Genomic DNA, 25,741 nt, shown 5'->3' with positions numbered 1-25,741 from the left:
GACTGCACTTTGATTAGAGAATGTTATTCGGATGGTAATTTTACATTTACTTACACACAAGGTAAAATCCATACAAGAACGGCAAACAAGCGGATTACACGACTATAACAAACGTTTAACGTGTAACAATTAGGCTACATTAAATATTAATATTGTATCATTGCATGCCATATCGAAGCTTTCAGTTCACATATTTTGTTTCATGTATATGTTAAGAAAAATTTAGAATGGGATTTTAATCATTTTCCTTGGTGAAATTTCCATGTAGGTTTATACGATTCATACGTTTACACTCAACACTTAAATCCTGTCTGAAATCCTAACCTCTATCTTCTATTTAGTCCACAAATCAATAGTAAACAATCCATAGGCCTAAGAAATTAGTTAATTAAAACAATACAACAACGCCAATAGAGGAAACACTTTTCTTAAAGACACCGTGACTGATCATGATCTATTTCTTTGCCACTTTATAAAATTCTCTCGAATAAGTTTTTTATGCTTTATGATGAACAAACTTCTGTCTGCTAAAATAAGAAAATTATGCTTTTCATCTTTCAAAATGTTAACAAAATGATGTTTAAAAATAAAATTCGGGTTAAAGTCTTCAGCATTTTTATAACATTTCAGGGAGCAATGAGGCACATTTCTAAAAAAAGAATGTGTCCTGCACGTAGCCTTTGTCAAAATTTTGTCGATGATGCCTGTGCATCTAAGCAGTCGTTAAGAACTCTACTCTCTTCGAGGGGAGGGCCGTTTTATCCTCCAAGTTGTTGGTCAAGATTTCTCGCATTAACACCCACTATAGGCCACTGAGATACGGCCATTTTGATGAGTCACATCTGTGGTCTAAATAAAAAATGACACATGTCTTTTAAATAAAAAATAACGCCCACAACATATAACAATGTTGTTTGACTAATTCGATTTATACAAATAAATCGATTGTCTGAATTGTGGATTATCGATAGCGTGTGAGAAAACTGTGGAAACGTCAACGTGGAGATAAGCAAAAGGAGACATTAACGTTTTGCAGAACCCGGTACCGGGTTAAAGCGAAGTGCCTCGCGTCTCCACCAGCATGCACGCCGAGCTTCTTTGTTTTCGCTCAAGTGCCTGTATTAGAGCAGCTGACGTCATGGCAGGCACAGGCAGACTGAGCTTGTGGTGTGCAGCTAAACGCATGCAGTGCACTGAGCCAGCCGTCCAGGGCTACAGAGAAAAGCTCAGACCTACCGCACATACGCGAGGGCACGCACAGCAGCGCGCGTTCACAAGCTCTCGGACCATTCAACCAATGAAAGAAATATATTTTAGTCTTTTTGTGTTCTACATCGTAATTTGTTAACGATTTTAAAGGCATATGTAAACGCTATAGAAAACGGCCTGCGGAATATAAAACCACACGTGCATTTAGATATTTTTATATAAAATTATAAAACAACAACTAAACCCAAAATGAATTCATAAATATAGAGTCGCTTATAAATTATAGTTGACTTAAGCATTTCGTTGCTAAGAAACGGCTTTCCTTTTACTGCATGTTCATTGTCAGACTATTTAGCGGATTTTATACACCTTTATTGGAGACATCTTTTAAAATTTAACAGGTTGGATAATGCACATTAGGCTACACCACAGCAAAATATTTGCATCTTTCTCTTGCTTGACAACGGGATCAAGGTGCTTTTGCATCAACGCATCCAGAGCACAATTTTCCAAGAATTTGAAACTCGAACCAAATTTCAAGTCTTACCAAGAATTATCAATAAATATGAAACACTTATTTCGGTCATTTGTTTTAATGACTTTCAGTTTATATGAAACAAATTCATGATTTGCACGCATCAGCAGCGCTCTCACTGGGTGCGGAATACATAATTTGTTCAACAACAATTATATTTAATCCCTTTTAATCAAGTATTACGTATGCTACTTGGAATGTAGACTGTATTTATTTTAAAGACGATGGCATAATAAGTCAGCCTAGTCTACTGCGCATGGTTTCGAGAAGGTCATGCTAGACGTTAACAAGTTTCATTATGAGTGCTTTATGTTTCTTGCTAAAGGCATTACAACTTCACAATGACATAGGCTAAAAAATGCACAAATTTTTCATTCAATATAATTATTGATTAGAATAATAATGGTAGCAAAATTAAAATTAAAACGGCTTTAACTGAAAGAATTTTGAGTTATTTTCCTTGACTAACTTTACCAAGCATTTTTTTCGAAATGCATCTTAACTAGCATATAATTTATATGATCTTGTTCTGCCGTAATTTTCACTCTTTGTATAAATTGCCTAAAATAAAGAGAAACGCAGCTTTTAAAAAGGTGTTTATCACACAGTCGTCCCAATACCGAACTATGTGATTTAGCTAGGTTTTTTTCCTCATCAGAAGTGATTATGTGGGTGGTGTGGTTTGACAAAGACATCCATCAGAGGGGTACCCTACTGATGATATACCCCTCTACTAAATCTAATTCCCAGGCTACCCGTAAGGAATGAGATCACGTGATGGAGTGGGGCGGTCGAACTAAGCCATTTTGGGGACTGTGTCAGTTTGCACTGAACCATCACACACTGTGTTGTGCTGATCGCTGCGCTGAAAACCTACGCCCCTGGAACTTACCATATACCGCTGAAATCTGTGGATTTATCTGTAAATAAAATCGGAAAGTGTCTGCGAACAGTGAGCTAACGTAACCTCTGTGCAATTGCGCAAAAAGGCCACAATGAACACGGCGGTGGTACGTTAGAGCCATTGACAGCGTCTGCAGCTCATTCCAAGATGGCCGCTTCGGTAGCATTCATTTTTTGCTGATCGACTCTCAAGTTTCATTGTCTACTAGAACAAAGCTTAGAAACCATCGGGGAAATATACCGGGTATGTACGTTTGTATGTTTAAACAAGCGGGACCAAGACCCTTTCTGTCATTGTTTTCTTTTTCTCTCTCTTCAGACAAGACACGGTGTTACCTACTGAATGTGTGACTGTTTCTCATGCGTATGAATTTCATTTAAATGTTGTTAGATTTTATGTAAAGGCACTCTGTGACTTCTGTTAACACAATATGTATGTCAGCGAGTATGTCATTTTTGTAAACCCGAGACATATCGTTCTGTGTTTTTTATATATAACATTAAAAGGTCGGCGAGCGCTGGAGAGCAAGCGAGTCGGGTCAGGTGTAAACGGGTGATCACTTTCATCCATTTCTTCACGCTCGAATAGCAAACACTACCTTCTTTGTTTTATAGAATTATGAAGTACTAAGAGTGTAGATTTAGAAAAAATTAACAGTGGAGCGTTTTGATGTTATGAATTAATTTTATTAACTTAAATCCATACGCGTAGAGCCTATTGGCTGCGTTCCTCATAAAGCGTAATACGCTTTAATTTCGAATGTGGTAACTTTTGAGTAAATGTTTTAGCGTGTTTACTATTGATTATTTGTCTCGAAATACAATTTGAATTGTTTGTTTTGTTTAAGCCATTTTTTTAAATAACAATCGCGTGTGCCTGGAGTCTATCTAACCTGTGACAAGGACACGTCAGGTTGGACAGTTTTGTTTGTACAATGAAGGCTACGAGTGCTAATTCCAAGACCAGATTTTTTAAAGACTATTTCGTTATTTTGATTAATTAAAAATATCTTAAGTAATCGATCAGTTCTTGACTAAACATGCCAAGCGACCCACCACTGATGGGTAAAAAGTTAATAAAAAAATAACGCTGATAACTTCATCCAAGAAATGAAACAATGTAAATAGTCTAACCGCTGTTTATAATTCAGACTGGATTGTTAGTCCTCTTTTGCCAAATGATCTCTCTGGCAAAATGTAATGATTAAGCTGTCATTGGAAAATATGTGGTTCTGTTTTTTCCACTGCCTGACTTTGCCTGCTTGCCATGTCTAGCTTTACCTACATTTAAATTTCCTCCACACACTTCACATACATTTTACCGCACTTCATGTATTTCATGGCCTAAACAGATGGTCTGTTTCGATCCATTGTAAAAAATACAATATTAACCTTCATGACAATAAATAAGGCTTATCATAATAGTGCAAAAAATCAAGACATGTCTCTGTCACCTGCCACTAAACGCACAGATTCACTGTAACTGCAACATATTTTCAGATATCCATCCGTTCAGCTCTACATGTGAAACTGTTAATTTTCCACTTATCTGAATGATCTAAATATGATTAATAAGACTGATTTATATGGTTTTCATTAGTTGCCTCAAGCATCTAAAATGGTTTAACATTTTAGGCCTGCGAAAACCTCAGCACATCTCACACTATCTCCGAATGGATGTCCACTTTATGTATTTCTCCGATCTACTGATTCCCATAAGTAAAATGTCGTGTTGCAGCCTGCATAAATCCCAAACAACCGATGTACAAACATTTTGAGCCTACTTTTCAGAGATGTTGAATTCGTTTGATCACTAACTAGTAGCCTAGTCTACACGCCGCCTTTATAAAATAGCCTACATTCGGTTTCAGTGTTCTCTTTGTTACACAAAGCATGCAACTTCATCCACTCAGCAACTATTTATTGGTTGGCACGTGCCATGAACAATTCTGCAAAGTTGAACTTTCTAATAAAAATAACAATTTTATTTGACGGTCGTTTAGTGCGCAGGATTTCGACCACCTTGCACAGTTATGGTTTATAACATTCGCACCTGAATGATAATTATCATGATCATTTCAGAATTTGGGAGCGCTCACTATAGAATACGCGTATAGCAGGGATCACAGCAATGAGCTCTCGAGCTTCCGTTCAGTGGGTTCCCCATTTAATACACCTCACGGCGGAAAAGTATACAGTTTATTCTCGATAGCGTTTTAAAGCGGTGTCTGGTGAAATTACAGTCGTACGACGTATTTAAAATGTAACTGAGAGAACCTCTTTAGTGACAATGGTGTGCGGTGTACAGGTCGCAGCCTCATGTGAGCGAACTCGTCTGGACGCGGGACTGTCGAGTAAAATGGCAGCCACGTTCAAACTGCATGCTGTTATTGCGATGAACACATGAGCAGAGAAGAAGTCTTGACTTTACTCATTTCTGATAAGGAATATTTCGTTGCTGTCCCGTCCCAACAATCTGTGAATCTGTCGAAGTAGGCGGCTTCAGTTAGACTGGCAACGAGCCAATTACAGCCCGTCGTCATAGCAACAATAGTGGGTATTTTGGCGTTCACTCTTACCTGTACGCAGCCCGGTATACTGCATGAATGAAACCATATCAATGTGTCTACACTTGTAAAATGTTTTTCCTAAGGGAATTATGAGTTACGAATGTATATTTGTAAATATATTGTCGGGTAATATATGTTAAAACAGTCCGGGTGTATTTTATCTGCCTTTTTCTATGGCCTATTTTAATTATGTCTGTGGACATTATTGTGTTTTTTAGGTGATCAGGTCGGCGTGCTGGCATGACAATGCACCGAACAACAAGAATCAAGATAACGGAGCTAAATCCTCATTTGATGTGCGTTTTATGTGGAGGATACTTCATTGACGCGACCACCATTGTTGAATGTTTGCACTCATGTAAGTCCAAATATCCGTCATCCCGTACACCCACAATCCCTTCATTTATCTTGTAAAATTAATTTGTTGAGTTTGCTATTTTCACAGTCTGCAAAATGTGCATTGTGAGGTATCTGGAGACCAGCAAATACTGCCCTATTTGTGATGTTCAAGTACATAAAACAAAACCTCTCCTGAATATCAGGTAGGATTATATGAAATCGTTTTATTCCACTTAAATTCAAGGAAGTTTAGTTTTTTGTAGAACTCCGTTATAATGAAAACTGAAATATGTGCTGTAACCCCTCAATTCAATGTTTTCAGGTCTGATAAGACCCTTCAGGATATTGTATACAAACTGGTTCCTGGTTTGTTTAAAAGTAAGTGTTTACACGTCTTTTAAAAGTATTTATATGAATTATATTCACATAACTTGTGTGAACATATCATTATGTCGGAATTTAAACTCGTCACAAAAATAATTGGCCTACTAATAGTTGGTTTGTCTTTGTTTTTTTGTTACTTAGATGAAATGAAACGAAGGCGAGATTTTTATGCTGATCATCCATCTGTTGATGGTTCGTTGTAATATCAAAGTTGTAATTATATTTTTTATTCACACTGATAACTCATGGAGTGCAATTTTTGGTCTTTAGCTACAAATGGTTCTAATGAGGACAGAGGAGAGGTGGCTGATGAAGACAAGAGAATCATTGCTGATGATGAGATCATCAGCTTGTCCATCGAGTTTTTCGATCAGAACAGGTTGGTTCTGTTTAATATTAAGTCATTGTGGTGCATAAATAAAATAAATACATTTAATTTGTATAACCTCAGTAACCTTTGTTTCTTATGGAATGATAGCAAAGTAGAAAATCAGACATTTAAGATTTATAGTATAATAATTCATATATATATTCACTTCTCTTAAAATGCTCAGACTTGATAAAAAAGATGGGGTAGAAAAGGAGACTACAAGAGAGGTAATTCATTATTTTGCTTTAACATGACATAATATCTAATATATCCTAAAATAGGGTTATAGTGACGAACTTGCTCAAATGTTTGTCATCATATAATTTCCACAGGCTAATGTAAAACGGTACCTACAATGCCCAGCTGCTATGACAGTAATGCATCTCAGAAAATTTCTCAGAAGTAAAATGGATATTCCATGCACCTTTCAGGTAATCTTTAACTTCATTCTAACTCACATGTACATTTAAGCACAAATGTTTGTTTTTAAATACATTGGGCCTCATTCATGAAACGGCACCATAATGATTTTTTGTGTAAATCGCTCGTAAAGTCGTTCTGAATAAATGTTGGATTCATGAAAACTGTACAAAATGCTAGTTGGTTCGAAAGATATGTACACCTGCTCCGCACGTGTAAATGGTGCATAAAATATTCGAAAGTTATGTATTATTTAAGACAAACTGATAACACTGCATTTAGATGCACTGTGTATCATACTAATACTTCACGAGTTCTTTTGCCCTGTCTTTTCTTTTTCATTTTTTACTCTTCATCTTTGGGTAAAACGCAAAGCTCGTCACAGTCCTTTTTGCACAGCTGTCAAACCACAGTGGGGGACAGGCGGGACAAACACTACATTGACCAACCATCATACACAACAATGGTTACTGCATTTTTATAACGGTCTATTCAGTAATATTCTTTAAAATAAGACTCTAGTAACATGTAACTGTCAACGCGTCTCCGGGAAAACGCGCCGTGCTTCCGAAGCGCTCTGGGGCGCCATCAGCTGGTCATTTTCAAAAGAGAACCAGGTATTATTTAATCTTGCTAAAACGCTATGGTGGACACAGTTCAATTTGTTAGTAAGCATATAGCCTATTATAAATCTATGCAATAATGTTGGTTAGTCTTGCTAAACCAGTGAATGAAGTCCAGAGGATTCCAGCATTCCTAGATACGTAATTTGCGTAACTGGAGTGTAGAGGCGGAGATTATGCTAATTATGAAAGAGCGTGCAGGCACGCCCTGTTTACGAGTAATTGGAATTCATTAACATACACACATTTCACTGTCAAATTTGACGTTTACGAGATTTTTGTGAATCCGGAAGGAAGTTTTCGGGGATGTCCGTTTTTACTCGCAAATTACTCAACATTTATACAGCCAATATTTGCGAACGTTTATGAACGAGGCCCATTGCATTCTCTGTGGTTCAAGAATTGGTCAATATGCTTGTTAAGCAAGATTTTTACTTTCAGATTGAAGTTATGTACGAAGATGAGCCTTTAAAAGATTACTATACGCTTATGGATATTGCTTATATCTACACATGGAGAAGGGTATGGCTGCATTATTTTATACATACAAAAAAATCTTCTTTTTGATTTCCTCGAGTTTAGTTTGAGTGGGGTTGATAACAGAAGTTTATCTGTCACAGAATGGACCCCTGCCATTGAAGTACAGAGTTCGGCCTGGTTGCAAAAAGATGAAGTTAAGCAGCCCAAGGGATGACGTGACTGATGGCAGAAGGCCCGACACAGAAAGTGACTCCAGCAGTGACAAACCAAACAGCCCGGCCGCTGCCGCCCCCTCTACATCCTCCTCTCTACCAAGCCCAAGCACTCCTGTCCAGCCTTCACAACCCAGCTTCCCCCATATCTCCACACTTAACGGAGTTTCTGCCAAAGTGGGCCCAAACGGCCAAGCTCCTTTCAGCAAAGCCTGCAAAGCTTCTCTTAATGGCTCCAATTGCCTTGGGTGACTTGCTATGAATGCCAAAGCCATGAACCCCACGCAAACACAGCTGTGATGTAGATGCTTTCTTTATAAACCACCTCTCCCGTTTTTTACGTCATTTTTAAATGTGTTTTGTCACGACGCGTGAAAACTTTGTAACACAACATTGTGTTCTATTTTGTATTAATTACTACGGCTTAACTAATATTGTGATGAGAACTGAGGGAAAGCTCAAGAGAATGTATCTAGTTTTTTTTATAAAATGTCTTGTTCCTTTAGATTAGAGCATCAGTGTATAAATCGTTTTCTTGTCCACAAGTCCCTAATAAAACGTGAGGGGCGCGTACGATGGTTTGGTTATCAATGAATTGTTTTTCATATCTTAAAGGGCATTATTCATTCGTAAAGGACATTCAGCTTTATTCACATGAGATTTGTAAAATCACAAAAAAATGATGACCGATCTTCACCTGCATTCACAAAGTAAATGGGAAAGTTAGCATGACAGTGTGACATTTACAAAGGGGGAAGAAATGCGTTGTCAGTATTGTTTGCATATTAATTGTTTGTGCTCACCATACAGTCTAAGTTTGTTGAAAAATATAGTCTCAATATTTTTTCTTCAACATTTATCTTATTACACGAAGATATAGGTTGATAGAGGTCTCCTTACACATAGCCTTAAGTTCGGATTTTCTTTTTGCTCTACCTTTCTGTGTTAAAACTGTTATTTGTTCGATCCAATGTATCATTTACTGTTGTATGTATGAAATATGAAACCTTTGGTCTAAATAAACATTTTACTTTTTTTATTACTAAATACATTGGAGTTTTTACCAAAAGCAACATTATCGTGCACCTTATGATAATGGTCGCATGCGGCCTTTGTCAGTCAGTTTCCAGATCAGAACATTTGCTTTTATTTAACTGAACAAAAAGAGGCTGACAATTTTTTAAATGCACGAAATATTCATATATGCATGATTTGTGTGCTGTTAGTTAGATTTGTATGCATTTATGTGTAGGGTCGCTTGTTCCTCATGGGAAAATAATATTCACTTTGGGAGAAGAGCAGCTGTGCTTTGACCCCCTTTGTCAAACTGAACATTATACAAAGTGTTCAAACAACAAATACAAACATTGCAGTCGGCTTTTTTAGTATGCTAGCTGCAAATTGTTAAAATATGTTATATGCTTCTCGAACAGACTAAATCAAGTCACAAAAGTAAAAGCTATTATGCTACATTAAGGTTCATTAGCTTGTACGGACGGATATGGCAAAAATGTATACAGTTGTCTTTTGTCTTTCGCTACTGACCTCACGGAAGGACTACACGGCCCTCGTGTCCCACACTGGAATGAACAAAATTAGACACTAAGTCTAAAGACTCCTTTCATTTCGTTCTTGTAGTGTCAAATAAATAAACACATTTCACAACTGTAGAAGCTGAATGTCGTAACAAATTATAACTCAAATGGGTTCCCCTTTATAAATATCATAATTGTATAAATAAATGATTTGTTTTTATCCCATCCCTCCGTCTATTCGCTTGAATATTATCTTAAAAAATATCTTCTAGTTATACAATATTTAGTTGCTTTTTAATCGGAAGTTTACTGAAATTGATTTTAAATTAACTGTTGTTATGAACGCTATTTATTTTTTCAAAATAATAACGAAAATTAAGTTAACTAAACAGTTTTTTTTAAATGCATTGAAGTAATGGGCTATATTAACAACAATGCTCGAAATAAAACTTTCGTTGTTTATATATTTCATTGTGTAAAAAACTAGTTTTTCTTTAATAAGATGAATGCGTTCTTTTTTTGCCAGTTACGCACTTGAACTTTACGGAGTAGCTTATCTTTTTTTATCTAAAACATAAAATTCTTGGAAATTAGTACAGACTGTAGATGAGCCTACAAATAAAAAATTAAAAATAGTTTATACTTAGATACGAAACACCGGTGAAGCATTAAAATAATCGAAAAGATTATTTATTTACAGGGGCATGTAGTTCAGGAAATGCTACTTGACTGATGTTTGACTGTCTGTTACACGACTGAGCATATCTAACTTTAAAATAGAAATAATACATATTTTGACATTTTCTACACTAAGTTAAAATCTTAAAGTATTAGCTTCACAAAAGCGTGTTGTGAAAGCAGGCCTACCTTTCTTTGCTGGAAACTGTGAAGGAAAGCTTTGAGCAGTGCGTCCTCTTCTGGTTGATGATGATTACTGCACCCAGAGCCACTCATTCCCGACCAACAAAAACTCTTTATGACATAAAAACTATTTAAACAAATTCCATTTGCAATGAGCAGAAATACCGAAGCTACACTGCATATAAAAAAATCCCCCCAAAAAACAGAACCAAATTAAATTATTAGAAGAATTTTTCAGGTTTTAATGGTTTGTTTTGTGAGAGTAAGATTTCACCACAATACAGGCATATTCCAAACATGAATCAAGCTGAGCAATGCATCATTTTATTGAGCAATGCTTATGGGAAAGAGTGTTTTTTAATATTTTTGAACTGCAGCACACACAACAGACAGAGTAACAACAGTTATGATAACTGACAGACTGACAACTGATAAATTTGCTCTTTGACAGCATATTTAAAAGGCTTTATATTTCCTCTTTCACATTTTCTCTCTTCCTCAAAGTGTTTACCCAATAGCATCAAACATGACAGCATGTAACAAATTACAACACGTGATCATAACTTTATACAATTTGAGACAAAATTATTTTTGGATAAAGTATCTCTCCATTGCGGCTTCATTGAGATTTAAATGTGCTATACAGACCCAAAAGGGGAAAAAACAAGACCTCATTGAGCCGCTTGTTTTGCAGAGTCAAAGAATTTCACTGAAAGTTGTCCAACAAACAGAAATTCAAATACAGCAACACATGAAGTTTTAACAAAGAATCATTTCAGTGAAACAATCCAATTGAGAGCAGATTAATTCAGATAAAGCCAGCAGTATGCAGGAAATCTGAGTGTTTGTACCTTAGTCATATTGCAAACAGACAACACACTTGCATATTTACACACCTACACAGGAACAGCCAATCACCTTAAGAATCATCCGATTCACCTTTCCCTTTTTAGAAAATAACATTTTCAATTGTTTCTTGTTAAAAAATGATTGAAATACAAAATTAAATAATCCAGAGTAAAAAAGGCACACCCTTGCACAGTGTATATATGTCAATATTTCAACACAAATATTTAGGATTACTTCGCAAACAATATTTCAGAAGAAGACATATCACAATATCAAGATATTTTATAATACTAAAGGTCTCAGGGACACAAAGTTTAAACAATGACCAGAGAGAGAGAAAGAGACAGAAAGAGAAATATCAATAGAAAGGCCTAGAGCTAGGCAGATTTCTCTCTCTCTTTACAGGTATGCAACTTAAACACTGTACACAAATTCAAGCATCAAAATAGCATCAGCCCAACTGCATTCTCACTAAGAGAATGATCAACTGTAAACTTGCTTATTATTACTGTAAAAAGGAAGGTACAAAATATGCATTATTTGTTATAATGTTCTCTAATTCAGAGCTAAACAACATAAAACAGGCAATATTTTGTTCTTTCACTGGGGGTACGAAAGTAACCCGTCAGGTGCTTAACACGTTCTACGAATCACTACTATTGCATGACGCTCCATGAGTCAGTGGTAAAACTGGAATCATTTGCATAAACATTTTCAATTATGTGCAAAAACACTAGTTTTATACTAAACATTATCGGAGTCAATTGCAAATATTGAGCTCCTGTGCAAGACATTACACTGCACAGTAGACGCCTAAGCTACATCCAGTTTTGCTGATTGGAGCTTTACTGCGATTTATGCAGTCAAACCTGAAGTTGTAACTCTTTGTGGTTACACGAGCTTTAGTAAAGAGATTTAAAGGTACAGCCTGCAGCTAAAGAGCAATAGTGCAATGAACACTTTTAAATACGCTCCAATTTATTTTATGCTAACTCTTGGGGCGATTTTTACAGGTCAACATATATTTAAAATGTTATTGGAAACAGGACTTTTCTCTTGAGAACCATAAAAATGTATCTTTCTTTGCAGAAAACAAGGGCAAGGTCAACACATAAAAATAAGCAGCTTTGAAAATTCCAGTATGATATTCATACCATGTAGCTGGTCACAAACAACATCACTCGATTCTCAATCAACAATATCTAACACAAGGGTACGGAACTGTATTTTTCTATTTATGAATATATATATGACACATGAATCCCTTATCAACGACATGGAGCCTTAACTCTGCTCCAGAGGTGAAAAAGTCAATAAAATTGTAAACAAAAAAGATCTGGATAGATCTGAGATGTGTTCCTTAGGGGCTGCAGGAGATACAGTGGATCCGTGACCCACAGCAGGATCTTTTTCCCTAACTAATATGTGACCTTCATTATCACTGCAGCCACCGTCATGTTCCAGCCTGAGGCGGCGGTTAGGACAGAATGGTGGTGATAAAATCATAAAATCGCTTGGAGTATTGCTCAGGGTTGACTGTTGAGATTTCTGCCCCTGCCTGAAGAAACACATGGCAGTTAGGAAAAGAATCAACTCACAGTGCACATTTTTAGGATTCTAACTCTTACCCCGTGTTTGACTGTTTTAGCTGCATGGGCTGCTTTTTTCTTGGCATCATATGGGGTCAGAATGTCAATCACTGCCATAAAGTAGATTTCTTTTTTAGGAGCACCTGTAGGGTAGAAACAGCTAATGTTTTAATGCAAGCTAGAAGAACTGCAGGGATGTGAATAAACAACAATCAAATCTGTGGATGTCCACGAAACGGATGTTATGATAATGGGTTTTTTTCTGAATCTTGATTTAAAGGCGTAAAGAGAATCAAGAGGCCATTTCAAATTTATTTCTGTTTTTCTGAATTAACTATTTATAGGTATGTGTTTAGTTAAAATCATATTTGTTTCATTCTGTGAGCAACTAAGAAAATTTCTCCTAAATTTCAACAAAAAACATTGTTTCTATTTCCATTTATTTGCATAAAATGGAAACTTGGGAAACAGGTCAAAATAACAGAGAAGATGCTCTTCTTCATATTCACTTTTAAGTAAAAGAACAGTAATATTCTCCTTATGAAAAATTACCATGGTTTTACTACATTTAAAATTGAAAAAACACGGTTTTGCTACAGTTAAAACAAAAAACAACATGGTTACTGTAGTAAAACAATGGTTATCACAAAGGTTTTTTTTAAAACCATTGCAAACGATGGTTACTGTAGTAAAATCCTGGTTTTGCCCTAAGTAATCAATGCACTACTCCAAAAAAATAATGGTTAATTTTCATAAGGGTTGTATGGTATTGTATTCAGAAAAAGTTAAAAAGATTTATTTTTATATGATTTTATCACAGTTTTTATGTGTCTTGTCATTCTGCCTGTTGTGAATTCGATAAATACACGTTTATGTTTATTGGGTATCTATGTAAACATGCCATTCAGTGTTACGTAAATTACGTAGGACGTTGCTTTAGTATATATGCGGATAGATGCACATTCCCTGTTACGTGAGCGGAGGATCCGCTTGTTATAAAGTTTGTGATTTTGAATCATGCGTATATGTTGATGACGAGTACAAAACAGTTCCCATAGTGTTACATGTTATATTAGGGTATATCCAAGTATTTTGTGGTGATCTACGTGATCCTTTTTAGAGAGCTTTAGACAGATAGATGTCTACTAATGTCTGTATATTACCATATTAATCTATTATACATGCTGAGCAAGCCTAATATCAATCAGATGAGAGCAGTGGTTTGAAGAGGGATGAGCAGTTATGTTTCTGATTATAAAGCATTTATTGTAAAAACTGCAATATTACTTCATTAAGTAGGCTATATGCAGATCTATGAATACGCAAATAGTCCCTCCCTCCACTGAATAATTTCAGTTTAGACCAATCTGCTCTGTCAACTGTGTGACGTGTCAATCACTTGTTTGTGACGTAGCAAACATGTTTTTGAGAATATCTTTCGTTAGCTGCATTTTTAAAGAGAAAATACACACATTAAAATCACCACACAGACATATAAACAACATTAAAACTAGATTTTCAAAACATGAGGACTGATAAGTGATCAGATGAAATGAAGCTGGAACTTAGTTACTCACTTTCATGGCTCTTGATAGCATAAACGTCAATAGTGGGGTCGAACTCTCCTGGACCCAGGGGCCTGTTGCTGTCCAGTGTGTTACTTGGGCTGTCTGGTGGTGAGCCGGTGGCCGCTCCATCACTCTCTGTGCCCTCCTCCTCCCCCGCATCATTGTCTTCACTCTCCTCCTCAGGCTGTTCCTGCTCCCCCCTCTCCACATCATGAATCCCCACCAGCAGACTGTAGTCCATCAGCTTCAGCTGGGCCAGAAACTAGTCACACATTATTCATCCTTTATAAGATACTTTTTGGTTGGATAAGAATTTATAGATGCTTTGTCCAAAGTGAATCACAGTATATAAAGTATATATTTTAACATTTGCTGTGTTCTCTGAGATGGAAACACAGAACTTTGATGCTTTAAAGGGATAGTTAAAATATATTTTTTTCATTTATCCACCCTCATGTCATTCAAAACCTGTATGACTCTTCGTTCTGTGAAACACAAATTATGTGTCAATATAAAGGATGTCAAAGGGTTTCAATGTTATTTCGTAATATTTTCTTTTGTGTTCTTCAGAAAAATAAAAGTCATACAGGTTTGGAATGACAGAAACAAGCCTTAATCAGTATAAAAAAGATACAGACCTCTACATCATTCTTTAGTTTTTCCAGGAACATTTTCTTGTTTTCTTCATCTATGTAGATTTTCTGCCCGTCATTGATGAAGTCATTGTCTTTGTAGGTTGGAAGTTCCTTGGTCTGTCATTCGCATAGAAAGAAGTGTCAAAGTGGATCAAAAACAAACAATAACAACATCAGTGTAAGTTTAAGCTTGACTTTTGCTAATCAAGGACATAAAGAGATATTGGCATACAACTACATATGTTCACATTTTGATTTTCTAACCAGACTAAAGAATTGACATAGAAGGGTATTTGTATAAATATTTTTACATGGGGAACAAAATTAAAGTGAAGCTTATAAATTCTGCAACACTAATGAGACCAAACTAACTGCGGTCTTTAGAAGATGCTCAACATGGTTGGTTGGCCTAGCCAATGGTATGAGTTTGTGACGGGATTGTTTAATAGTAGTGTGTAATTTCTCTGTTAGCATCATTAAACAGAATAGCTAAAGTAATTACTGTTTTCAAGAAATATTTTCAAATAACTTAAATTAAGTCATCATTTACTCACCTTCGAAGAAAGAAATTTGAACGAATGCTTCTAACCAGACAGATTTTGTCCACCATTGACTCCAATAGTAGGAAAAAATACTTTCTCATTTTTATAACACAAAAGATATTTTGAAGAATGTAGGACAGCAAACAGCTCTGAACAAAGTCTGTCAGAATAAAAGACATTTATACAGATTTGGCACAACTCGAAGGTGAGTAAATGATGACAGAATTTTCATTTTGGGTGAAGTATCAATGTTAAGATTCACACATTTAGAACTGGTGAGTATTAGCCTACTTGTTTTCATCAGCTCTCTTTAAAAAACGGTTATATTATTCTAAATATAATACATTGTTAGGGTTTAAAATTCTAATAAATTATGGTTTAGTATTTTTACTGTCTACACACAATCTACGTCTGGGAAAAGAACTCAAATAAAAAATAAACCACCACTGATGTAGTGGATTGTAATATAGTGCTAACTGCCTCTCGTGAACAATCAGTGCAACAGGCTGTGATTTAGATTTCATGAGTACAGAGAACACACAATTAGCACATTTGCAATAATTACAATGATTTAACTTGGGCTGGTTTTCCAAATGCACTCTTCTGCAAATATCTGTGATTCCAACCCAAAGCGTACAGTTAGTATCAAGCTTTTATCAGTTTTTTTTTGCATTTGATTTCGGATTAGATATTTGTCTCACACAGGCATCACTGATAACAGGTAAAAGATAGATAATGACATTCAACCAGGGTCACTTTTGCATATTTTCTACCATACACAAATGGACGAGATTAAAAAAAATCCTTCAAGACACACAAAAGCATTAACTGTTTGTTGGCCTTTTAAGGCCTTAAAATGATAGTTCACCCGAAAACAAAATTCTGTCATCGTTTACACACCCTCTTGTCTATTTCAAACCTGTATGACTTTCTTTCTTCAACAAAACACAAAAGAAGATATTTTGAAGAATGTTGCTAACTAGCCCTTGCATTCACTTGGACTGGTTTTGTGTCCATACAATAGAATAAAGGGGGCACAGTGCTGTTTGGTTAACAACTTTCTTCAAAATATCTTTTTTGTATTCTGCAGAAACAAGAAAGTCCTATAGGTTTGAAATGACAAAAGGGTTGATGGGTGATGACAGAATTATCATTTTTGGGTAAACAATAATTTTGAGAAATTATGAAATTTTGAATCTATTTTTGCAAGGCATAAAATAAAATGAACATTAATGGTCATATAGAATAGAATTCCACGGTTGAAGAAAGAGTCACAACGCTATCTTTTGGAAAAAATTAAAGCGTCATCGCTGGTCCTGGATTTACAGTCCCCTGTGAGATCCTAAGGGAACAGTGCTTTCCTGAGGCAAAATGTGGGTGGATGCATGTTGTAGAAGAACAGAGCTATTTGACACAGTTCTTTGCTGTTGTGTCCTTACGTGTCTTATGGCGCAGTAAAAGCGCGTGGCGATCCGGATGGTTTGTAGTTTTTGGCTCATGCGAGATTTGGGCGGAGCCCCCTCCTCAGGTGGGCGTGGCTGCCAAGAGAAGGGAGGTGAGATGCAAGTAGCTCAAGCAGCATCAATCAATTTGTGGAGCTGGTGAGCTGAAACTGTCTAGATAGCTTTTGACAAACAGTTTATTCATTTGACTTTAGCTATTTAAAAAATGTATTAATACATTAAAAAATACAGAGAGATGGAAATATTTCATATACATGCACCAAAGGAACACGCCAAGAGAACAGAATTATATAAAACTGTATGATAACATGACTGTTATACAGTAAACAAGTGTAGACACGAAATCTCACGAAAGTTTGATAAAGAAACTTTCAATAAAGTACAGTAACATGTGACAATAAAATCTAGTCTGTACTGTATATGACACATAATTAAAAATATACATCTGTCACAGAGTATCATATACAGTGTTAGAATACAGATATAAAAACTGACATGAAAGAGAAATAAATCAATACAGGAATACTTCATCATGCTAATAAAAATAACATGCATAGTAAAAGAGAAATTTACATGCAACTTATTCACATGCTCTTCAGATGTATGAAGTCACGAGAAAAACATGACATCAGGTTTGCCTTATGTGAGAAATACTATACATACTGTTAATGTTGGAAGTCATTTTCAGGGTTTTTTCTGATTCACAACAAGTTTGCTGTTATGGAATGTGTAGGTTGGAGCATATTATGGTAATTGGCTAATTACATTTACATGCTGATTCAATTATGATCCATCAATCTGATAATTAATTGCAATGGTTCATACAACCTCATTCTTTTAAGACAAAGACAGTGCACTTATAATATAAAACAACACAGGATATCACAATATAAAGGACACTAAGTTTCTCACTTACTGCATTGTTATGAATTTTCCTAGGAGTCATAGTGAAGTAAAATAATAAGCACTGGACTATAAAACTGAGTTGTCTTAAACCCTGAAGCAAATTAAATCAAGCAAACACTGAAATGAAAGAGTTTTCAACGAATGTAGAACTTCATAGGAATGAGAACTTTCACACAAGAGAACTGTATTTTGAATATTTATTAATACACAACACACATGATAGACAAAAGATGTTAAAGTATGATGAGAAAACGTTATTTCTTTACATTATGTACAAACTTAACATGCAACACATCCAGCATGCAAGTTTGAGGTTATTTTCGAAACGTCGGGCCCTCATTGAAAACACTGAGCATGAAATTCTGCTTTCAAAGTTTTCTGCTTCCTACAAACAATATAAAAGAAGAGTTTACCTTTTCTTTGTCGCTAGCCTCTCTTGCCACTGTGGATCCCTAGGAAAGTTATTCATAAAAAAGGATTTTAATATCTGTAACATAACACAAAAAATTGCAGCAATTACTTCAATAATTGTCATTATCAAAATAAAAAAGAAATAAAGCATAACAATTAAAGCACACAGCATCTTCGATGACAACCGAAACCACATGAATCTGGCAATGGAAGGGGATTAATGTGATAGTTCACCCAAAAATAAAAACTTCTGTCGTCATTTAATCACCCTCTTGTCATTTTAAACCTGAATGACTTTCTTTCTTCCGCAGAACCCAAAAGAAGAATTAATTAATGAATTAATTAAAGAATTTTGGTGACTGTCTATGCAATAGAAGTCAATGGCGACTGATTCTGTTTGGTTACCAACAATAACATTCTTCAAAATATCTTCTTTTGTGTTCTGCGGAAGAAAGAAAGTCATGCAGGTTTTAAAAGACAAAAGGGTGAGCAAATGATGACATCATTTTCATTTTTGGGTGACCTACTGTATCCATCACTTTAAGAAATCTTGTTTGCCATCACTCACCTTCAAATCATATTTTTTGTAAACAGGCAGCCGATGGCTAAAAACGTTGCGAGTGACGATCATATAGGTCTCATCTCCATCCACTGTGAGGCGATACATTCCCAGAAACTGAGGGAGCAGCGTGTTGCCATGGCACTCGACTATATACTACATGGGGTTAAGTGCACAAACAACATTAGCTCTCACCCCGTGAGGCTCATCTCAGGATAATTCTTAACACAAAGACACATCTGACCCTTCTACCTGATGGTACTTCTTCAGAATGTTGTGCATCTCAGCGACGTCCTCGCTGGTGATGATCTTGATGACGTACTTCTTGTTGTATGACGTGTGGAAACGCGCTCCGCTGCGGCCCTGAGCGTCGCTGGGAATCGGAGCCCTGCGTGTCAGAGAGTGCTGCAACAGAAGAGAGAACGGTGAAGGATTTCACACTAGTCTGCTCCATAAAATAGTGAAAAGCCAACGCTGGCATTTCTCCTAGACTGCAGTCTGCAGTCAGCCTGGAATGCCAGACAGTACAGTCTGGGCCTTTCTTTTATTGAGCATCATCACTAACTGAAATATGTTGACAGATTTTGCTCGTTCGGATGGCAATATGCCCCGATTTTTACAGCATGGGAATGTTTACCGATTAGCATGCTGTGCAGAAAACTGAGATCTTTGGGTTTTGCATAATTATATACAGTACATGGTTGGAAACTCTTAAAATTACACAGAATGTGGCTGCAATTCAACACATTCTGTGTAATTTTAAGAGTTTTCAAGTAACTTCTCAAATTGACCCACAGGGGTAAATTATTTAAAATAAAACCCTTGAAAAATTATATTTGACATGACAACAAACTCACAGCTTGTGTGTCAGCAGTGCTGGAGAGAAAACGTCAAGCCCGTTGCTCATTTCACAAGGAATGTCTCAAAGGAGACTTCATTTCTAATGCTCATTGAAAGACTGGATTTCCATACGGAAACAAACATTAAAAACAAAGATATGTATTGACTCCTAAGCACTGGTATACCTGATATTCCTGATCATCAATGGAGAACTTCTCCCTCAGATTGCGGAAAACAAGAGGACAGTACTCCTTGAACTTGAAATGGCTTGGCATGTTCTCTCTTAGAAGAAAATATGCAAAAGAAGATAACTAACATAAGCAAAGCAACAAACACATACATAGCAAAATGATCTCTTTCATCTTAGTGTTTCGTCTCGCACGCCTCACGTACTTGTTGAAGAGGTGGTTGTCCACCTTGATCTTAGAGTTGGCTTTGAAGTCATCAGGCATCAGCATTACAGGAATCGGGATATGATTGAGTTCATTTATCTGAAAGCAAGATGTCAAAAGCGTCTGAGTACAGAAAGCGATCAATAATGCTATCAACACATATTTTAACAGCTGAAGTAAATCAAAAATAGTTTGATGTCTGTCGTACAAAAGACATCTGGACCTGCTCCAAATGAAATCAAAAAGCTTTTGTAATTTACAGAGAATTAACTGCAGTACAGGCCAGGGCACATTCCTCAAAATGTGCTGCACCGTTGGGTCCCTGCCAGAAAACAAGTTCCTTTCAGTCCTAACAGCAGCAGTGAATAACAGGGCAGCCCGTGCCAACACGCTGAGCATTACTTATGAGGCTGGACTGTCCACTTCCTTTCATAGGGTACTAAATAATTTAATACATCACGTGTTAGCAACTATTCAGGACCAATATCACATGCATGCCTAGACATAAAGGAATAGTTCCCCCAAAAATAAAAATTCTATCATCATCTCCATGTCGTTCAAAACATGTATATGACTTTTTGTTCGGTGAAGCTATTTTGAGAAATGTCTCAGCAGGGTCATGTTTTTTGGTTATCAACATTCTCTAAAATATCTTATTTTGTGTTCTGCAGAAGACAGAAACCCATACCGGTATGGAATGATATGAAGGTAAATGATTCATTTTTGGGTGAACTATCCCTAAATGCCGTAAAAATTCAATACAAATATATTTGTGCTAGTGTTGTCCATTTGCCCTGCATGATGGAATCCAACCTGTCTTATTTACACTTCCTTTCATCATATAAACACACACACACAGGCTGTGATGTGTTGAAAGCTATTTTTGTGTATCTTCCTGCTCCCATCTGTCCCCGCATCAGGGGGCTCATCGTGTCTTTAAAGAAGCCTTTCACTCAATAAAATGTGCTACAATATGTGCTTAAAAGATCTGATTTATGTAAAGTGAGAAGAAAGAAATTTATAAGAGGCATCATTCAATTTATTGTCCCTCTGCATGCTATGTCACAGTCGAGATACAAACTACAAAGCTGAACAGTAGTGCAGAACAGAGAAAGAGGGACAAGAGAACCAGAGAAGAAAGAGACTGAACAGACCAATAAGGGAAGAGGGCAGCAAGTTTTCTGTGAGCAGCAGCGGCTGAGAACAGGAAAGGACATGCCAGGGTCAACTAGACTGAGCTGTTTGCCACAAATACACACACAATTATATCCTTTATTGCTGTATAATGTATACAATGAAAAGTCTATAAATGTACGCATAATGCATTAATAGATATTCATGTGCGCATAATGAAAATGAACATATACTGTTCTGATAACACAAATGGTCCAGCGACAAACATATAACATAAGATGTAGACTATACTGTATATTTATTCTAGATACGATTGTGTCTACGTTATTCAGCCCAATCTTATTTCAAGGTGGCTTATGTGTAATTTTACAGAATTCTTCTGTTAAAGATTTTCTACGAATAATGTCAAAAATTTTTTTTACGTTTTTTCATGTACTAAAGAAATCGGTCAAAAACTATAAAATTACAGAAAAAATATCACAAATGTACAAAAAAGGGAAAACATCAAATTTTACAGGAAAACTGTTTTACGATTTATTTCTGGCCCTCCAGCTGCACAGCAATAATGAAGCCCAACCCAAAACCTATCTGGTTCAAAAGCAGATTGCACTAAACTTAAATGGTATGAATTCAAATAAGTCAACTTGCAAAATAGTGTCAGATTCATAAAAAATGATTTGCCATGTGATTGTGTCATGTACTTACATGCAGATGTGGTGTAGTGGCTCTATACGCCCCCACCCATTAACACTCGGTTACATAATCTGAAGCACATTTTCATTTGGATAAAGCCATTGAGATTAATCAAGCAAGAGACCAGAGGCTTTTGCAAGGAAATGGACCGGGTGTTTCACACATTAAATCCACTGTGAAACATATGTGTTAAGATACAGAACAATTACGTGGTTGATTTTTTAGTGTACTTCGAGATAAGACCTAAAATTATACCATCACTGGAGCCTGTTTCCTAAACAGACTAGCACATACTGCTCATCATCCAGTTTACATAACACAGTGCTACTACAAATCAAAGATAGCTGAGAGTGGAGATCCTCACGGGCGGTAAAAATAGGCTAACGGAGTGTGTTTTGGGGTCTTGTTCCATTTCTGTTTCTAGTTAAAGCACAAGTATTAAGCACGTCCTTTCACCTTATGCCTCTGAGACTCAAGTCCCTTTCAGGGAAGTCAATTCACTCGATGGACATATTTGGAACGCCCCTGGCCACCAATTTCAAGTCATGCAAATACAGCTTCAATCTTCTTTAAAAGGTGAAAACACCATTGCTCAAGATTACGTAACACAAACATATTTAAACCAGACAGCAATGGTAATGCATGAGTATTTAAGAGCAAACAAAAAGTAAGATGGGAGTTATTTAGTGCTTTCAAGGTTAGGATTTCTCTCATTCATATATGTATGAGCTGCTCATCTCTGCTCTTACGTAACCAACACAAACAAGCGTATCTGAGTCAGTGCTCAAGGAAACGATAAGAAATCTACAGGAGGGGGAAATTATAAAAAAGGGAGGAGGGGTGGGGATTAGATAAGCAATGGGAACAAATCTTAAAGATCTGTGAAGAACATGTGCAAGTGCAACCATAACAATTGCTGTTAAAAGCAAGAGGATATGGGTTCTATGTGAAGGGAGTGGCTCTACTGGCCTAAATGTTAAAAATAGGCTAAATCTAGAGGCAATAATCCTGATCACTGCAGTCATGAGGTCAAAAGTTGCCACTGTCACATAGTGCCAATAGATTTAAACATGCGAGATGGACAAGGAGGAATGTGTTAATGACGTATGGGAGAACAAACTTGAGGGCAACTCTTTGTGAGGCTTAAATTGTCATGTTATTCTAGACCTACATGCAATGACTAAGAGAAAATGAAAGATCTTTTAAAATGGAGTAGAATCCAAGAATTTTGTTTCACGTCTTTTAATCTGCAGGGCAGATGAGAACATGAGTCAAAAGGTCATCTAACATCTCTCAATGTAGTTTAACCTGGAAGAGACAACCCGGGTTGATGACGTAACTATTGCGTTACACTCAAACCAAGAAATGTATGCTATACAGAAGCGTCAATGTTTGAAATTAGGTATTAAAATATAGCCTAAAACAGATAATGTCATGACCAAAAATCATAAAAGACAAAATATCAAAAACATTTTAACTACTCCATATCAGATCCTATAATCACAAATATTTTGTTTAATGGGCTATGAAAGTATGAGAGACTTTAGACAGTTTATATTATTCTTAACAGACTGCGGGTATGCTATACATCGATTTTGTTCATTCTATTTGTACATCTGCTGAAAAGAGACATCCACAAAAAAAGATTATAATTGTGTATAAAATAACACATAAAAAACGTTCTAATTAAAACTACACAACTACTGTCTGCACACAACTAAGAGCCAACAAATAATACTTTTGTGAATCTTTTCATGCAGGTACCAGCATAAGGCTCTCAGACGGTGATGCTCAGATTCCCAAGAGATCAATTAGGGCTTGTCAGATAGCCTACCTGGAAACCTTCCATTCCCATCGGGAAACAGTTGTTTAAGCTTTAAAAACACATTTTTATCCAACAGTTGGATGTTAGTCAAAGAGCAAAACATTTCTTCTAAATTGACCAACTATAAGAAATGGAAAAGCTATGTTACTAATAAAAAAATCATAGATGCAGCGTTAAGAACAGGCAAGGAATCAGGACCTAAAACCCGCCTGCAGTCTGCCTAGTTAATCATTCAGCCTCCCATCTGAGCTAACGCTGGCTTTGCTTGCTCTCACGATCATCTGTAACGCATCAATTTATGTAGGAACAAGAAAAATGTCACACGTGCATTTAATTGTATCATGCACAGCATCACTAGTGTGATAAACCTGTAAAAACCGTAACCCTTACCGAGTGGTTCACTCCCCACATTAACACGCTGAGCAGCGGGTCGCTGGCCCGAAACAACTTCACCTTCTGCGACACGAAATGTTTCTTCTTGGTTTTGGTTTTGCTGGCGATGGATGCAACAAGGTTGCTGGCTGCAGAGGCCATGTTTAGTAATCGGATGAATGAAATCCCTCTCTAGTCGTGGCACTTATGCGCTACTAGCGGGCACGATGTCTTGAGAATCAGCCGGATCTTCACAAGCAATTCCCTTTCTTTTTTTTAACGCACCGCGTCCATGCATCCCTCTGCAAACGCGCAGCTGACGGACTAAAGCTGTCAGAAATCCCCTTGCCACCAACGCAAAGCAGCTAAGTGCTAGCTGTCATTGACGTTAGCTTGAAGGTTACAGTTGGCTGGATGCGCGCGCTACCGACTAACGTTAACTGACACACGGCGAACAAAATTTTAGGCAAGGCATCTCAGATGAATTATATATTCGTCCGTCATCTGGATGAAGGTTAAGTCTCATTAAACATAAGACAACAAACAGAAGAAGAGCCGTATTCCGATGAAAAATGCGGATATTTCATACCACCCCTCTTTAAAGGTGCGCCGCCTAATTTAAGTGGTTTAAACCGTTAATACACGACAGAATCTCTGCGAAATATATTAATGGCGAACGAAACTTGCTTATATAAAAAATAATTATGTGACGGAGACACGCTATTCAATGCGCCTGCATGCAGCAGCTGCATCAGGCTAAACTGTCTCACTGACAGTTTGTGTGTGTGAGCTCAGGTCAGCATCTTCACGCATTAATCTTGCGTTTCACGTAAACCTATTGGCGCCACTATTGGGTGGACAAGGGGCAACAAGATATCCGTTCAGTACAGTTCCCGATAATATTGTTCATATTGTGAAATCTCCATCTGTATGAAAGTTGTATTTGAACAGACATGAGCAATTTACATCGTTGCATTTGTTTGAGTTCATACACAACACACGTCGCCAGGGACGACAGTATAAGTTAACACCTGCAGAAGGGTAACAAATAATAATAAGTAAGGAATATAAACAATTAAAATCTCTGTTTTTTTTATAAATAAAAGCCAAACTGTGGATCCTTGAAAAATGCTTTGATAGAAAAAAATACGCTCTATTTCATTACATTTTTACAGAAATCCAATGTGGCTCCTTTTTAAGAATATTTGTTAATAGTGTAAACAAACTAACGATTATAATGACTTATAATGACTTATAATGACAAATAGCACACGAACATCACGGAGACGTCTATTTGATGTTTGTGTTTACATCTGGAAGATGTATTTTTTAGAGTGTTTTGCAATACGTCTATTGGACGTTTCCTGTTAGAAGATGTCTTTAAGATGTAATGATTTAGAATGTATGTTAAACTGACATCTTAGATGTCTATCAGATGTTAGTAAACAGCAGATGCTTTCCAGATGAAGTGATCTTTAAAAGACATCTTGCAGACGTACGTGTGCTTTCTGGGTTCTGGCTT

The 25,741-nt window shown here is 36.5% G+C and overlaps 2 protein-coding genes across 5 annotated transcripts; one reads left to right on the top strand and one right to left on the bottom strand.

The window, feature by feature from the left end:
* The first annotated feature begins 2,553 nt into the window (after positions 1-2,553).
* Positions 2,554-9,092, top strand: bmi1b (bmi1 polycomb ring finger oncogene 1b). 4 transcript variants are annotated; one of them, XM_056740729.1, is made up of 10 exons: positions 2,554-2,891; positions 5,436-5,575; positions 5,663-5,759; positions 5,879-5,934; positions 6,082-6,132; positions 6,211-6,319; positions 6,495-6,537; positions 6,643-6,741; positions 7,795-7,875; positions 7,974-9,092. In XM_056740729.1, the coding sequence occupies exons 2-10, from the start codon at positions 5,458-5,460 to the stop codon at positions 8,295-8,297; spliced, it is 978 nt and encodes a 325-aa protein (XP_056596707.1). In that variant the 5' UTR covers positions 2,554-2,891; positions 5,436-5,457; the 3' UTR covers positions 8,298-9,092. The 4 variants fall into 4 exon arrangements, with proteins under 4 accessions (XP_056596707.1, XP_056596708.1, XP_056596710.1 ...); XM_056740730.1 differs by lacking the exon at positions 2,554-2,891 and adding an exon at positions 4,330-5,200; XM_056740732.1 differs by lacking the exon at positions 2,554-2,891 and adding an exon at positions 5,215-5,228.
* Positions 9,093-10,743: 1,651 nt separating this feature from the next.
* On the bottom strand, positions 10,744-25,006 carry pip4k2ab (phosphatidylinositol-5-phosphate 4-kinase, type II, alpha b). Its single transcript, XM_056744168.1, has 11 exons — positions 24,238-25,006; positions 20,197-20,294; positions 19,989-20,085; positions 19,216-19,368; positions 18,973-19,119; positions 18,407-18,445; positions 17,064-17,162; positions 15,086-15,199; positions 14,457-14,709; positions 12,919-13,022; positions 10,744-12,848 (listed from the first exon to the last, which is right to left on the bottom strand). The coding sequence occupies exons 1-11, from the start codon at positions 24,379-24,381 to the stop codon at positions 12,768-12,770; spliced, it is 1,329 nt and encodes a 442-aa protein (XP_056600146.1). The 5' UTR covers positions 24,382-25,006; the 3' UTR covers positions 10,744-12,767.
* Between the last annotated feature and the right edge of the window lie 735 nt (positions 25,007-25,741).

Source organism: Triplophysa dalaica, chromosome 3, assembly GCF_015846415.1.
Source record: "Triplophysa dalaica isolate WHDGS20190420 chromosome 3, ASM1584641v1, whole genome shotgun sequence".
Taxonomy (NCBI): domain Eukaryota; kingdom Metazoa; phylum Chordata; class Actinopteri; order Cypriniformes; family Nemacheilidae; genus Triplophysa; species Triplophysa dalaica.
Note: the sequence above shows the minus strand (reverse complement) of the source record. Positions and strands in the feature narration are given on the sequence as shown.

Excerpts from the sequence above, each read along its gene's own strand:
- bmi1b (XM_056740729.1), top strand. The coding sequence starts at position 5,458 with ATGACAATGCACCGAACAACAAGAATCAAGATAACGGAGCTAAATCCT. Across the intron at positions 5,576-5,662 it reads TGTTGAATGTTTGCACTCAT|TCTGCAAAATGTGCATTGTG; the intron begins GTAAGTCCAAAT and ends CTATTTTCACAG. Across the intron at positions 6,742-7,794 it reads ATATTCCATGCACCTTTCAG|ATTGAAGTTATGTACGAAGA; the intron begins GTAATCTTTAAC and ends TTTTACTTTCAG.
- pip4k2ab (XM_056744168.1), bottom strand. The coding sequence starts at position 24,381 with ATGGCCTCTGCAGCCAGCAACCTTGTTGCATCCATCGCCAGCAAAACC. Across the intron at positions 18,446-18,972 it reads ACAAAAAATATGATTTGAAG|GGATCCACAGTGGCAAGAGA; the intron begins GTGAGTGATGGC and ends TAACTTTCCTAG. Across the intron at positions 17,163-18,406 it reads AGGCTAGCGACAAAGAAAAG|CCACGCCCACCTGAGGAGGG; the intron begins GTAAACTCTTCT and ends TTCTCTTGGCAG.